The 13,467-nt window shown below is 39.1% G+C and overlaps 1 protein-coding gene across 6 annotated transcripts in view; it reads right to left on the bottom strand.

The window, feature by feature from the left end:
- The window catches only part of GSAP (gamma-secretase activating protein), an 89,901-nt gene that overhangs the window by 8,062 nt on the left and 68,372 nt on the right, over nt 1-13,467 (bottom strand). For all 6 annotated transcript variants that reach the window (XM_065938564.1, XM_065938569.1, XM_065938566.1 and 3 more), the window contains 6 exons: nt 12,763-12,821; nt 12,044-12,075; nt 10,239-10,300; nt 6,457-6,552; nt 3,911-3,981; nt 3,346-3,440 (listed from right to left, as the gene is read on the bottom strand). In XM_065938564.1, coding sequence (XP_065794636.1) covers nt 3,346-3,440; nt 3,911-3,981; nt 6,457-6,552; nt 10,239-10,300; nt 12,044-12,075; nt 12,763-12,821 — 415 coding nt within the window. The remainder of the gene's footprint in view (nt 1-3,345; nt 3,441-3,910; nt 3,982-6,456; nt 6,553-10,238; nt 10,301-12,043; nt 12,076-12,762; nt 12,822-13,467) is intronic.

Here is a 13,467-nt window from a genome sequence, read left to right as displayed (position 1 = left end):
CAGCTTGCTGTCAGGAATGAAGGCCTGCTGGGAGGCCAGTGCATGAACCTGTGCACGAGGGATCGCGGACACTGATAGTGACAGGGAGGGAAGGGACTGGAGGGGCAATGTGATGTGAACTGGCTTGGAAACTGATTAGATGTGGGTGGGGGATGATGAAGATTCACTGCCTAGCCTGAAAGGCACACATGACAAAGACATGATGGCCAAAGACAGCTGGGACTTGGATTCAGAGAGGTCGTAGAGCTTCTTTCTCCAAGCACATGAATCATGAGCAGAGGGAGACTTGAGTCCCATGTCCTGGCAACATTGAGGGTCAGATAAAGTTCAGACTCTGCCCTCAAGCAAATGTTAAGGGGATGACAATGGGATGAATCTTCCAAATGCCCTGATTAAAAAAAAAAAAGAAGATTCTACTAGCTAATTAACAACAAGAGATTTTTCAAATGGATTTGGACAGTCTTCCCAAGATTAAAAAAGTTATGAGATTATTTCTGAAAAAAGAGTTTATAATAGGCTACTGATCTTATAGTTCTCTGGATTCAAAATCCCTCTCTAGCCCCACATCCCTGTCCTAAAGATCCCTCACTCCCCTTCATCCTCTTCCCCAAGGGCGCAGTCCCAAATTCAACAGCCCGTTCTTGGCTTCCTCTCAGCACGTCAGATTTAAGCAACAGAGCAAACTGGGCAGAAGTAGGCATCAGTTCCAAAAGAGAGAGTTCTTCCACCAGCCAACTCTAATACTCATCCTCTAGGACTCTGGGCCTTCTCCAGGCAGTAAGGGGAACACAGGGCCCTTGTAAATTGTAAATGCTCCAGCTCCAAACTATGACTTCCCTTCTGTGGTCCCCATTCCCTTTTTTATCTTTAACTAATTCCAGTTACAAGTTCCTCTACTTGGAACTCAAACAGTTCTCCTTAGTCCAGGGGGCCTGGAAAGCAAACTCATTTACATATGAACACACAAAAATAACCTGCATTTATACACACACACAATCCAGTGCCACTTCATATTAGAGAAACATTTCAGAAAAAAAGAGAACGAGAAACTGCTCTTCCTTACTTGATCCATGGACACCAGCCATTTAAGTCTTACTCATAATAATTCTCAGTCACTATGGGTAATGTTTTTCTGTTTCCTGTCTTTATCCATCTCTGTGAAGAAATGCAACGTTCCGTAGAAAGTAGATTTGTATGATCTCACAGATAGAATATTATCCCCAGTCAGTTTTATTTATTTATAAAAGGAGCTTAGATATCCATGGTGAACATTCCTCGACCAGGTCTATTGTATTAAAGACAAGCATTTAAGAATTTAAGCCAGAAAATCATACATAACTTTCATGAAATCCTTTCATTCTTTCTAGAGGGTACTTCACAATTCATATTCCATTTAAAACCTACCATTCTTCTCATGAACCGTCACTTTCAGATCCCTACAAAGTCATAAGAAACACCTTGAGTGCCTCCACTACAAGCAGATCTTGTAAGATAAGGTGTATGGATAGAGAAAGTATAATGGATTCCAGACCGTATCAGATACTTCACAAATGCCGAGAAGCTGAGATGTGCTGTGGGGATTTTCGGCACCCATAAATAGCCAATGTTTCAATATCAACTAATTCAACTGGAATATAAAATTCAAGAGGCAGCACAGAATAGTAGTTAGAAGCACAGATTTTAGAGCCAAACTCCCTGGATTTGAGCGCTGCCCTGTTGCTTAATAGCTATGTGACTTTAGGCAAGTTACTTTCTTTCTGTGCCTCAATTTCACCATCTATAAAATGGGAATAATATTAAATGGAACCATATGAAAGTGCCATCTTTGTTGGTCAAAAGCTGATTTTATAGAAACAATTCAATGTGGTTCAGTTTAAGCTCTTATCACTTAGCATCATTATGAAAATTAAATGTGCTAATTTATGTAAAGTACTTAAAACAGTACCTGGCACAAAAAAATGGGTACCATATACATGTCAGTGGAAAATGAATGAGCAAAGGAGCAAATTAATGAGGGATGGATGGATAGATGTACATGAAAGAACAAACTAAATTAAATTGGCTAATATATATTATATAGTGATAGCTACCATAAGAGCCTGGTGGGCTGCCGTCTAGGGAATTGCACAGAGTCGGACATGACTGAAGCAATTTAGCAGCAGCAGCTACCATAAACTTAAAATTCATCAGAACTTAAACATATTCAGCATAAGTTAAGCAGTTTAGAGCAAACAGGAGCTTATTTGTTTCTTAAAATGAATAATGATTAATATGCATATTTTCCCTAGTAGACTTTTGTTAATTTTTGGAACTGCTCTAATTACCAGCCCAGTACCTGGCATGTAATTGCTCAACAAATGTTTGTTGATTGAATTTTTAAAAATGACCAATTAAATGAATGACTGCAGACACATGTGTCAAGCGTGTTTTGAGACCTGATATGGTCCTGTTTCAAAATCCCAAGGGAAGTTTTCAGTTTCCAAGGAACACATAAGAATCAACTCAATTTTTGAAACACAGCCAGGTCCACTTCCGTCTGAATGTTAACTTTCTTGATCAGATAAACTAGGCCTGGAGACATCAACGAAAGTTTTCCACTGGTTCAAAATATCCTAGACAGTTGCAAGGGGACCAGATTTGGCCCCCTAAAGTTGGTGACAAGCTACAGTACAGTTTAATAATCAGAGGAGAGTTTCTGGGTAACCACAGCTCCCTCGTCCATAGGGTCTTGAATAAAGGTAATAATTACCGACACTCAAGGAGAGGGAGCAGGAAGCCATAAATCCTCCCCCAGGAAAGAGGAGATGGATTACATCACTTCAGTCTGCACCCTCCTAAAAGACTTTTCCCGTTTCCCCTGCCCAGTACTTCATATTTCCAGAAAGGAATAAGCTTCCCACATCTACTGAGAAATCATGCACCAGCAAGTTTCCATAGAAGTTAGGCTTGGCTATTCTCTTGGCCTTCTTCAATCTGCTCTTTAAAATATACAAAGTGGACTTCCCTTGTGGTCCAGTGGCTAGGACTCTGTGTACTCCCAATATAGGGGGCCTGAGTTCTATCCCCGGTCAGGCAACTGGATCCCAAATGCTGCAACTAAAGATCGGGTGTGCTGCAACTAAAGATCGCATGTGTTACAACTAAGACTTGGTGCAGCCAAATAAATAAATAAGTAAATATTTTTTTAAAAAATCAGAGGAGATGTAGTCAGTAGACCATCTCTTACAGTGACATGAGACCAAAAATTTCTCAGACTCAGGAGGTCTCATTCTTAAACTCATAATGTGCCAAAGTCCAGAAGAAAAAACAAATTTATTACAACAACAACAAAAAGCCAAGACTTACCAGGAGGCAGAGGTAAAAACAAAGTGTTAGTAGCTTCCAAAATCCTGGTCATGATGTGAAAGACTGCAAATTCAGCAGCACTCGCCTGTCTATTGCTGCAGGTCAAAGAACAAAGCAGCAATTCAGCCAAGCAGCTCATTTCCAAAACCCCATTTGCACATAAGCAGTGGCTCTGAGTGCCACATCCAGATGAAATTCATGCTATCCGTGAAAGGCAATACCCTATGGAAAGCTTCACAGATATGATGACCATCGTTGCAATGCCTAGAATCTAACGAGACAGTAGGCATATAAATCACGAATTGTGTTAACTCAAATTCCCCTTTTGGGCAGTACTGAGTTTATATGCCCCTCCCCCCTCACCAAGCATATGCCAAAGAAAGAGGACGGGTGAAGCAGCAGGGGCATAACTTTAAATGTTGAGTTCAGAACTAGGATGGATGGTGTAAGAACTGGTGAAAGTTACTTTCGTCTACTAAGTTTAATCAAGGCTTTGCTAATACCAGCAGCAGTTGTTTGGCATTTTGTACACCATAATGAAACAGAGCAAGAAATACTTGCGTACAAGTGGAGAGTCCAGGGATGAAGATTATGTTTCCTCCAACTGGCTTCCAGTATTTGGCAAATGAGATCCAGCTAGAGGGTAAAGAGAGTCTGTTAACCTCCGTTCACACCCTTTCCCCTCAGGAGTCCCTACAGCTCTGCTCCCATAGCTCTGACGGGCACATTCAGGGCAGCTGGCATTCAGGCTATGCCTGGACATAGAACCAGCCTTTCAGAGGTCAATTCTGAAGCACTGGAATTCAAAATGGAAAGACTGAAAATGTGCAGCCACATCTAACAGAGCATCCACTGTCATCGTGGGTAGTGTCCCAGCTGGGCTTCCCCACCACTAACCGGCCCCACCGCTCCCAACACAGGCGCTCAATCACAGGCCTTTGTCCACCAGGGAAGGTCAAGTGCAACAGGGTTTTGCCTTAGGCCTGTTATGTGGCAAGGGTGACACGGTAGACAGCTGACAGAGGAAAGGCGATTTTGAACAGAATGGAGGTCCCGAGCATGGATTGTGAAGTAAAACTAGTTTCAAGTCAAGTTCTACATTTTACTAGCTTGTCAGCAATAGGACAGTGTTCAAGGAATTGTTATCAGGACCACAAATCCATGCACTGCACATGTAGGCAAAGGACAGGGAGCAAAATTAGGAAGTTTCCATATGAGCACAACAGACACTATTTACTCTCAATGATATGGATTCCCAGTTTCTCTCTGGCTGAAATCATGTAAGATAACACACAAGCAATATAAACAGGTTCTGCAGCAACTTTCCAGGATTTATTTTTAAAGGCTGTCCAGTCACTCTCCTAGGAGGGACTGGGAGAAGCAGATGTTCGCTTCTGGGCAGGGCAAGCAGCTTTGGCATCAGTCAGCGACTGCTGGGTTGGAAAGGCAGGGGGCACCAGGTCTCAGTTTTCTGAGACTGCATTGCTACCATTTCTGGTCCTATTGGTTCTAGGAGCTGTTAGCACAAACTAGTGTCACATGGATTTTTCTTTTTTTTAATATGATGAAATAAAGGGAAGACTGATGCTTGAAGAAAAACCCTAACACTCTGGAAGAGGACGCTTAAAGTCAACAGAAAGAATGATACATGATATGATAAATAACTGTGCATTATGAAAGGACAAAGAAGGGGGCTTCCCTGGTGGCTCAATGGTAAAGACTCTGCTGCCAGTGCCGAAGACACAGGTTCGATCGCTGGCCCAGGAGCATCCCACATGCTGCACAGCAACTAAGCCCGCGGGCCACAGCTATTGAGCCTGTGCTCTAGGCTTGGGGATAGCAACTGATGCACTGTAACTACTGAAGCCCATGCACCCTTGAGCCTGCGTTCTGCAACAAGAAGCTACCGCAATGAGAAGCTTATACACTGCAACAAAGGGTAGCCCCCACTTGCCGCAATTAGAGAAAAGCTTGCACATCAATGAAGACCCAGCACAATAAAAATAAATAAACCAAAAAAAATTTTTTTTAAAAAGGACAATGAAATCAAGTCAGCATCAACATAAGAAAGACCAGTAACACATTTGTAAAGTGAGTTCCTTTTCTACAGTAAAGAATTATTATTTAAGAAAGTGCCAATGCCCTGCCTGTACACATTAGTATATGCAAATACCTGTAAAAGTCAAATTTTGCTTAGAAATTCAAATATATCATTTAAAAACAGATACTAGTGACTGCAATAAAAGGGAAAAACTATAAAAATTGAACATGAAATTAAATCAGAGCCATATCCAATAAACTGAATCTTCTGGAGTTCAATGCAAAAATATTTGTTCACATTTATACACTAGTCCTATCCAAACTAGAGAAATGGAGTATTGAAGTTTTTTTTTTCTCTTTCTTTATATTTAAATACTTAAAAAAAGTTTTATCTATCATATTATTCCTAGATTCTAAGTAGGGTCAGGCCTCAGTTCCATACGCATTTTGAAAGATAGCAAGACAGGTTCAGATTTCAATCCAGCCTCATCACTTCCGTTTATACAAGGACCAGTGTTATTAAGTCCGATCACACAATTTCAATGAATGGCTACCTGGTGAATGAGCTGCCAATCTCACCTACAGATTCTAATGTGGTAGTATTTATATAACTGAGCTGGAATCTCGCCTAATTAGGCCGCTGGAGCTAATTAAGAATTGAAGTTCAAGTTCTCTCACGTTTGCATAAACCTCCATGTACATAAATTACTACCTACAGTTTAATAAGGAGCTGGAAAATGCCAAGATGACACGAACATTTGGCACCCATGCTGAATGCATCACTGTTCCATGCATATGTAAACATATATATGCACTGTTCCATAAGCACATAATAAGCACTGCTGGAAGGGAAAAATAAACCACTTCCAAGGCCATGTTCTCCTTGTTTTCTGGTTCTTTTTCCCCTTTCTTCAATCTACAGCATCATATATACAGGTTTGAGGACAGGAGAGATCCAAAATTCTAATATGAAAAACATACTGAACCACATACTGGAAACTACACACCAGGGGACCAAGGAGATGGGTTGGGGGAGGGGTGCACGGGTAGAGAAGATAAAGCAAAACCAACCAGTTTTGAAACGTAGTCCAGAACCATCTGTTCAATTTTTTTCTTTTCCACACCCTGTAGATGTCTCAAAAGATGGTCTCTTAGTTCGGACACCATCTGAAAACAGAATGTAGATAAGTCACAACCTACCCACTCACACCTGCAACTGGTTTGAATTCATTTATTAATATTCCCTATCAATATGAAAAATATTGGACCTGAAGATCCCACTAGCAGAAATGTATAACCCACGATGTTCCTTTGATGGGCATAAATCAGGCGGCACTACCATTTTCCTCAAGAGGAACGATTTATGATACACCCAAAGCCCAGTGAGCAGCTGAGAGTCAGGCTGCCAGTCCTGTTAAGAATTCTCCAAAGTAGCCAGTGGAAGTTAGCCAGTGGAAATCACTAGGCTCAGTAGTCAAAAACTTTGGGATCTACCAAAGGATTGAAGTCTACTGTTCTGGCTCTGGAGAACTAACAGGAGCAACTCTAAACATAGAAAGTCTATGTTAATGGGAAGGAACAGGGTTTGGATGTTTGGAAGGACAGAGGCTGGAATAAAAAGGAAATGCCCCAGATACCTCCCTCTGCGCACTGGCTAAAACAATTCCACGGAGTTCCCTGACACGCAAAGGTATGGAAAACTTCAATTCTTAATTAGCTCCAAATTGGCTTATTTCTATAGCCGCACTGTTATGACTATCCCTGGGGCTTCCCAATTAGTGTGGCATTCCCAGCTTTTTGTTTTTCTCTTCCTTTCTTCCTTTTCTTGTCTCTTTTGTCTAAATGCCTTGCTCAGCAACAGACCTTCTTGGCTAAAGAAATCTTTGTACCAATAAACACCATGGGAATTGTACAACTGACAACACACACACACATATGTAGGCATCTTCTATTAGTATCTAAGCAGATTTACAACAGACACCCAGGGCAAAACTAAGCCCATAGCATCCTGGGCCAACACAGAGTGGTATATTATTCTAGTCTCCTGCATGTATTAAATGATTAAGCTTTTTAAAAAAAACATTATTTTTTTTCTGCATAAGATATGACGCATATTCTTGTCATTTTAATTTTTCTATAATACTCATATAAATGAAAACTTACATTGCTCATAACCCTATCATTTACATTAACATTTCGATTTTTTACTTTCCTTTTTTCCAGTGTGTATAGCCATTCTAATATTTTACAATCTGTTTTTTTTATTTAATAGTTTGTCATTAAACATTCTTTATCACACTAGCTGTAATAGTTGTACAGTAACCAATTTTATTAAAAAAAATACTATAATTGAACTATTTATTCCCTTCTTATACATATGGAATATTTATTACTATTAATAATACCGCCCCAAAACTCTGTGTACAAGGGTTGTTTATCATATCCTTGATTATTTTGTCAGGCTAAATTCCTAGAAATGGAATTTCTTGGGTCCTATACTTAGACTTACAGAGACACTGCTGAAATGCCTTCTACTGAGGTTATATTAATACTAATTTCAAATTCCATTGCATGCGACTGTCAAATTCCCCATACTCTGACCCTTCCTAATATAATTTTTAATTTTTGTCAATTTGATAGGCAAAAACAAAAAAAATACTTATGCTGTTTGTCATTTAGTTACAGCAATGTTAAGTATTGTTTTTCTTTCTCTGCCCCGATTCGAGATATTTTCAACCTAAGTTAACTTTTGAAAATTCATTGGTAACAGTTTTTGTTCATTTCCCTTCTGGTATATTGTTCTCTTACTGATTTATAAGCTTTATTTACATGCCAAATGTTATCCTTTTATCACATTATGTGGCAAATATTTTTTTCTAAATATTATTGCTTGCCTTTTTGTTGTTCTGTTTCAAGATTTCAATCAATCTTCGCCAATATGCTTACATTCAATAATACACTTGAAAAGCTTTCCCAGTATTAATTATCCACTTATTTTATTCCAATTATTTCACAGTTAATACATTATACTAATTTTTATATTAGATTCCTTAATCTGATATTTCTATGGTATAAAGTGGTATTTGGGGTGGGAAAAATCCAATTTAATTGACTTCTCAAAATAGTCAACCACTGATTGATCAACTGACTAAAAATTATTTCTTTTCACATTGATTTTCAAATATTTCATTTATCATTCACCAAATATTCAAAATTAAATTAGAATTTCCTATCTTTGTGTTAGTGACATATTTTTCCAATTATTATAGATCAGAAGCACATTTAGATATCTCGTAATATCAGTCCCATTCTTCCTTATTTTGTTAAGTAAGTCACTTAGTCAATTGTCAGAGAAATTTCATTGACTTTTTGTTTGTAATTTCATTAAAGCTAGATGTTAAGGATTTGGAAATTATATACTGTTTTTCATTATCTTTTCTAACTAGTTAATTCTAATAAAATGAAAATAAATATAGCATTGTCAGCTTACTAACTTACATTATTATTTTTATTCTTTATTTTAAAAATTTTATTATTTTCCATTTACCCAGTTGATTATTTTGTTGTTGTATTAGACAATTAAACCATATTCTTTTACTCTTGTTTCTTCTTTATTGGCTAGAATTTTTAGAAAAATGTAAAATATTAGTGAAAATATCAAGTATACTTAGTTTCTTTCTGATTTTAATAGCAATGCCTCCAAGTGAGATTAAGAAGGATGTTGGCTACTAATATTAGACTATACTTTGTTTAAAATTCCAAGAGTGGAATTATACTTTCATCAACTTTTAGCACCCATAGAATCATTTTTGCCTCTTGGACTCAATGATATGATGAACTACATTAATATATTTTCTAATATTAAGCCTTCCTGGAAATAAGCCCATGTGGCCAAGTTGTATTTTCAAACACAGTATTGGAAAGTATTTTAATTAAGCTTGTGGTATCTATATTCACAAGTAAAAGTGGTCATTGTTGGATTCTGGTTTAAAGATTATGCTTTTTAAAGTGAGTAAAAAGCTTCCCATCTTTCTTCAAAAATACTTTACATAATATGAGAATAATCTGGTCTTTAAAAGTTTGAAAGAACTAATTCATTAAATAACTTGGGGCTTTTTTTAGAGATAATCTTTGACATTTTTTCCAGATTATTTTATGGTTATTATACTTTCAGGTTTTCTATTTCTTCTTGGCTCAAGTTTGTAATTTCTATTTGCTAAGGAAACATTGTTTCACTAGAATTTTTAAGTGTATGGCTATGTATTTACACATATTTTTCTCATATTTTTAAACTAGCCTTATCTAAAGTAATAGATTATCCCATTCTAAGCCTGCACAGCATTAAAAATATTTTATTAAATTTTTTTAAAACTAGTTTTTCAGTTAAAGATGTTTTTCAGATTTAGATGTTTAACTAGTTGGTTTTTTTTTAAGATTTTGGATGAATTTGCCAATTCTGCTCTTCAATTAATTTATTTTGATTTACATCTTTGGTCTTCCTAGCAGTAAGATCTCTTGAGAAAGAATACTTTATTCCTTCGTATTTTAAAACCAAACACAAAGGCCACAGAGACGCTGGTCTTTCCTGTTTTAAATACCCTCAGTGCTATACATTTCTTTATGATGCTTTATAATTATACATTTATTGGGGTGACTGATTAATTTGTGTTTCTCTCACAAGACTACAAATACCAAGAGGGCAGAAATTATATATGTGTTCCTTACCAGTGAACACGCAGGGCCTACAGTGAGTGGATGGCAACAACCATGTGTTGACAGAATGAGAAATACAACCTAGCCCTTTCCCCTTTCCTTGGAGCTCACTGTTTGCCAGCACCAAATGTCCCACTTACCAGTCCGATAAGCAGCTGCTGGTGATTGTCTTCCTCCTGGAAGAGGGGTGTTAATCTTGGCTCTGAAATTAAAAAGAGTGATAGTCAAGCAGGGTGGTTTTTAGGAAATGACCAGAAGGAAGAGAGCTCAGTCTGGGCTTCCCTTCTCTGAGTCACTGGGAAAATATAACACTTTCCTGATGGGATGAAAACTTTTCATTCAGTGTGACCTTGTCCTACACGCTGCAACTTATCACTCAGGTGATATGCAGGGAGCGCTGTGAACCAGAGTGAGGCACAGACTGAGAAAGAGAGAGGGAACACGAGGAACACATTCCCAACACCAATACCCTCTGGCTTCAATTTCTCTTCAATGTGGAGGCTCGTCACTGAGATCCGCTGCTTCACAGGAGACCAAACAACTCAGGTCCTCTCTTAAACCTAAGGCGTGGCAAACCCAGGAATGGGGACTGAGTGGAAGGATCACGTGACTCCCTTCTTCCTGACTCCAACTTGTAGTTTATAGTTACTGAGGTGAGGGGACCAGTCACCACAGACAGTTACTGTGGCAAATAATAACTGGCACAAGTTATTGGACTGAAAATGTAGTTAGACTGAGATGGAAAAGTGGTGTGTAAGGTTAAACCAAACGGCACTTTCTCCACCATGATGTGCACTGTGCCAGCAAGACTGGAGGGGCAGGCCAACACCGCCTCTAGGAAGATCTCCTAGAGCATCTTCGTGCCCCATCTTCCTCTGCCAGAACCTGGGTCACAGTGCCGGTCAAGAGGTAGAACTGCCCGGGTCAGGGAGCTGAGGACTCCTTTCAGGAGGGCACAGATGCTTCTTGACCCCTTGGGATAAATCCTAACTAGATCCTACACAACCTTCATGATGAAAAATTCAAAACTAGAGCCCAGCAGTTTTCACGGTTGTTTCGCATTTCACAAAGAATGTTCAGTTCTGACAGTGACTTTCTTCCTAGGAAACTAACACAAAGAATTTGTGAGAGGAAGCAGCGAGTTCCCTAAAGTGCATCAAGAGAGAATGACTAGTAACAGATGCAAACGGCCCTGACGTCCGGGAGCAGAAGGAGCTCTAACCAGACGTGGGAGCAGAGGACACAGGAACCTCAGCCAGACCAGTCACACTTCCCATACTACAAATCCCTGAGTGACGAAAGAAGGGGAGCCTGCAAGCACGCTCACACCCTTGGCTGACTGCCCCTGCCTGGGATTGGTGGCAGAGCCCTGGCTTCAGGCCGGGACGACCTGTTCCCCCGGGGCTGCTCAGTGACTTCACAACTCACGTGGGCTGTGTGCACAGCTGCAGGATGTGCAGCAAAGCACTCTATAAAATAATTTCCACTAGGGTCACCCAGCATATACCTAAACATCCAAGCCCATAAAAAAACATAAAAATAACAGCTTAAAAAAAAAAAAGCGAGGCTGACCTTTAAGAGGTGTGAAAGAGTCTCACAGATAGATAGCTGGAGAGAGAATAGCTCTAAGCCAAGGGAAATACACCCAGCAAGTACAGCCAGTGAGCATGTTAATTAGACCAGTTCTACAGGGAAACAGGAGGAAAACCTACAGTCAGGGAGTCCTCCACCAAAAGCACATTCAGCATCTGTTCCCGAAGGACCTGGTGCCAAGAGAGACATGGAAGAAACTGGGAGCCACTCTGATAGGAAGATAGTAAAGGGTGTTGCCTTCACTGAGCTAGTGGAAGTGATTTCCCTGCCAACCCACAGTGGGAGGAAGAATGGTGTTACAAACAGACAACTGACTGAAATCCAGAAGGCTTTATTACAGGTCTTTTCTTACCCAAATTCTTTGCTTCTAGGTTAGAAATCACCCTACAAGAAAAATTAGCCAATGTTATTTACACAGGAAACATTAATTAAAAAAAAAAAAAAAGCAACCCACAATACCATACAAAGATATTGTCATTTAAAAACCCATAAAACCACTGCAGAAACTGTTCTCAGGCTGCTGAAAACCTCAAAAACTTTAATCAACTTGGCAAAAGCCACATTAAGCAATTATAAAATCTCAAAAGTCTTTAGTGCAAACAATGACGGTAATTTAGAACAATTGCAGCTCTCAGTTATTGGAAATAATGGGAACAGAAAATAGAACAGGGGTTGGAATGGGGCCTATGCTTGTAGCACTCCGAGATGACTCATCTACTCAGAAAACATGCTTTCAAAATAAGAGCAGGTTCACCAGCCGACTAACTCTTATTTAAAATCAACCCACTACTTGTACCCTTCTAAAGTGCTCTATTAACAAGAGCTTTCATTACCACTTATTCCTTCTGAGTCATCCATCCCCAGGACGCAAATCTAAAAGGTTTAACATATAAACTTTTCCCACAAGAAACTCTAGCTCCAATCTCCAAAACAGGGCTTGGGTGGCTGCTGACGGCATCATCTCATTAAGAATAAAACAAAAGTAATAAGCTACTTCCCTGAAAGACAGCCAGCAAAGTAATTACAAAAGATAGCCATCTTATAGCTATAATAATCCTTCATTTTACTTACTTTATTGCATTATCAAGAATATTTCTCACATACACCGTAGACCTTCTTTTTCCTGTTTTCTAGGAGTGAAGATACATCAGAGGTGTGGAAGGTTAAGGTTTTGTGGGTGACATTTTTCACATTAAGGTCATAATACAATATAGTTAAGAGTTCAGAAAAAAAGGAGACTTTGTTTCAAGGTAATCATAACACCTAGATTCTTAAAAAATTGGCTTAAAAACTTTTATTCTGAAACTATTACAAGTTCTCAAGGAGTTGCAAGTCCAACTATATTTTATATATCAATACAATAACACTACAACTATATCCAACAATGCTGCAGAGAGAGCTCACATACTCATCACCCAGTCTCTCCCAGTGTTCATATCTTACATAAACAACAATAGTAGAATACCCAAATCAGTGAGCATACAGTTGTCATTTTCTCACATGTATAGATTCACATATGACAATGTACAACCATAATCCACATACAGAACTGCTCCATCACCCCCAAGATCTCCCTTTGTGTTACCCCTTTATAGGGGTCATATTCACTCTTTTGCTTTTGACCATTCCGAACCCGTCTGTCCGTGCTCAGTTGATCACTCATGTCCGACTCTTTGCCACTGTATGGACTGTAGGCAGCCAGGCTCCTCTGTCTATGGGATTTCGCAGGCAAGAATACTGGAGTGGGTTGCCATTTCCTCCTCCAGGGGATCTTCC

The sequence above is a fragment of the Muntiacus reevesi genome, chromosome 6 (assembly GCF_963930625.1).
Source record: "Muntiacus reevesi chromosome 6, mMunRee1.1, whole genome shotgun sequence".
Lineage (NCBI taxonomy): Eukaryota > Metazoa > Chordata > Mammalia > Artiodactyla > Cervidae > Muntiacus > Muntiacus reevesi.
Note: the sequence above shows the minus strand (reverse complement) of the source record. Positions and strands in the feature narration are given on the sequence as shown.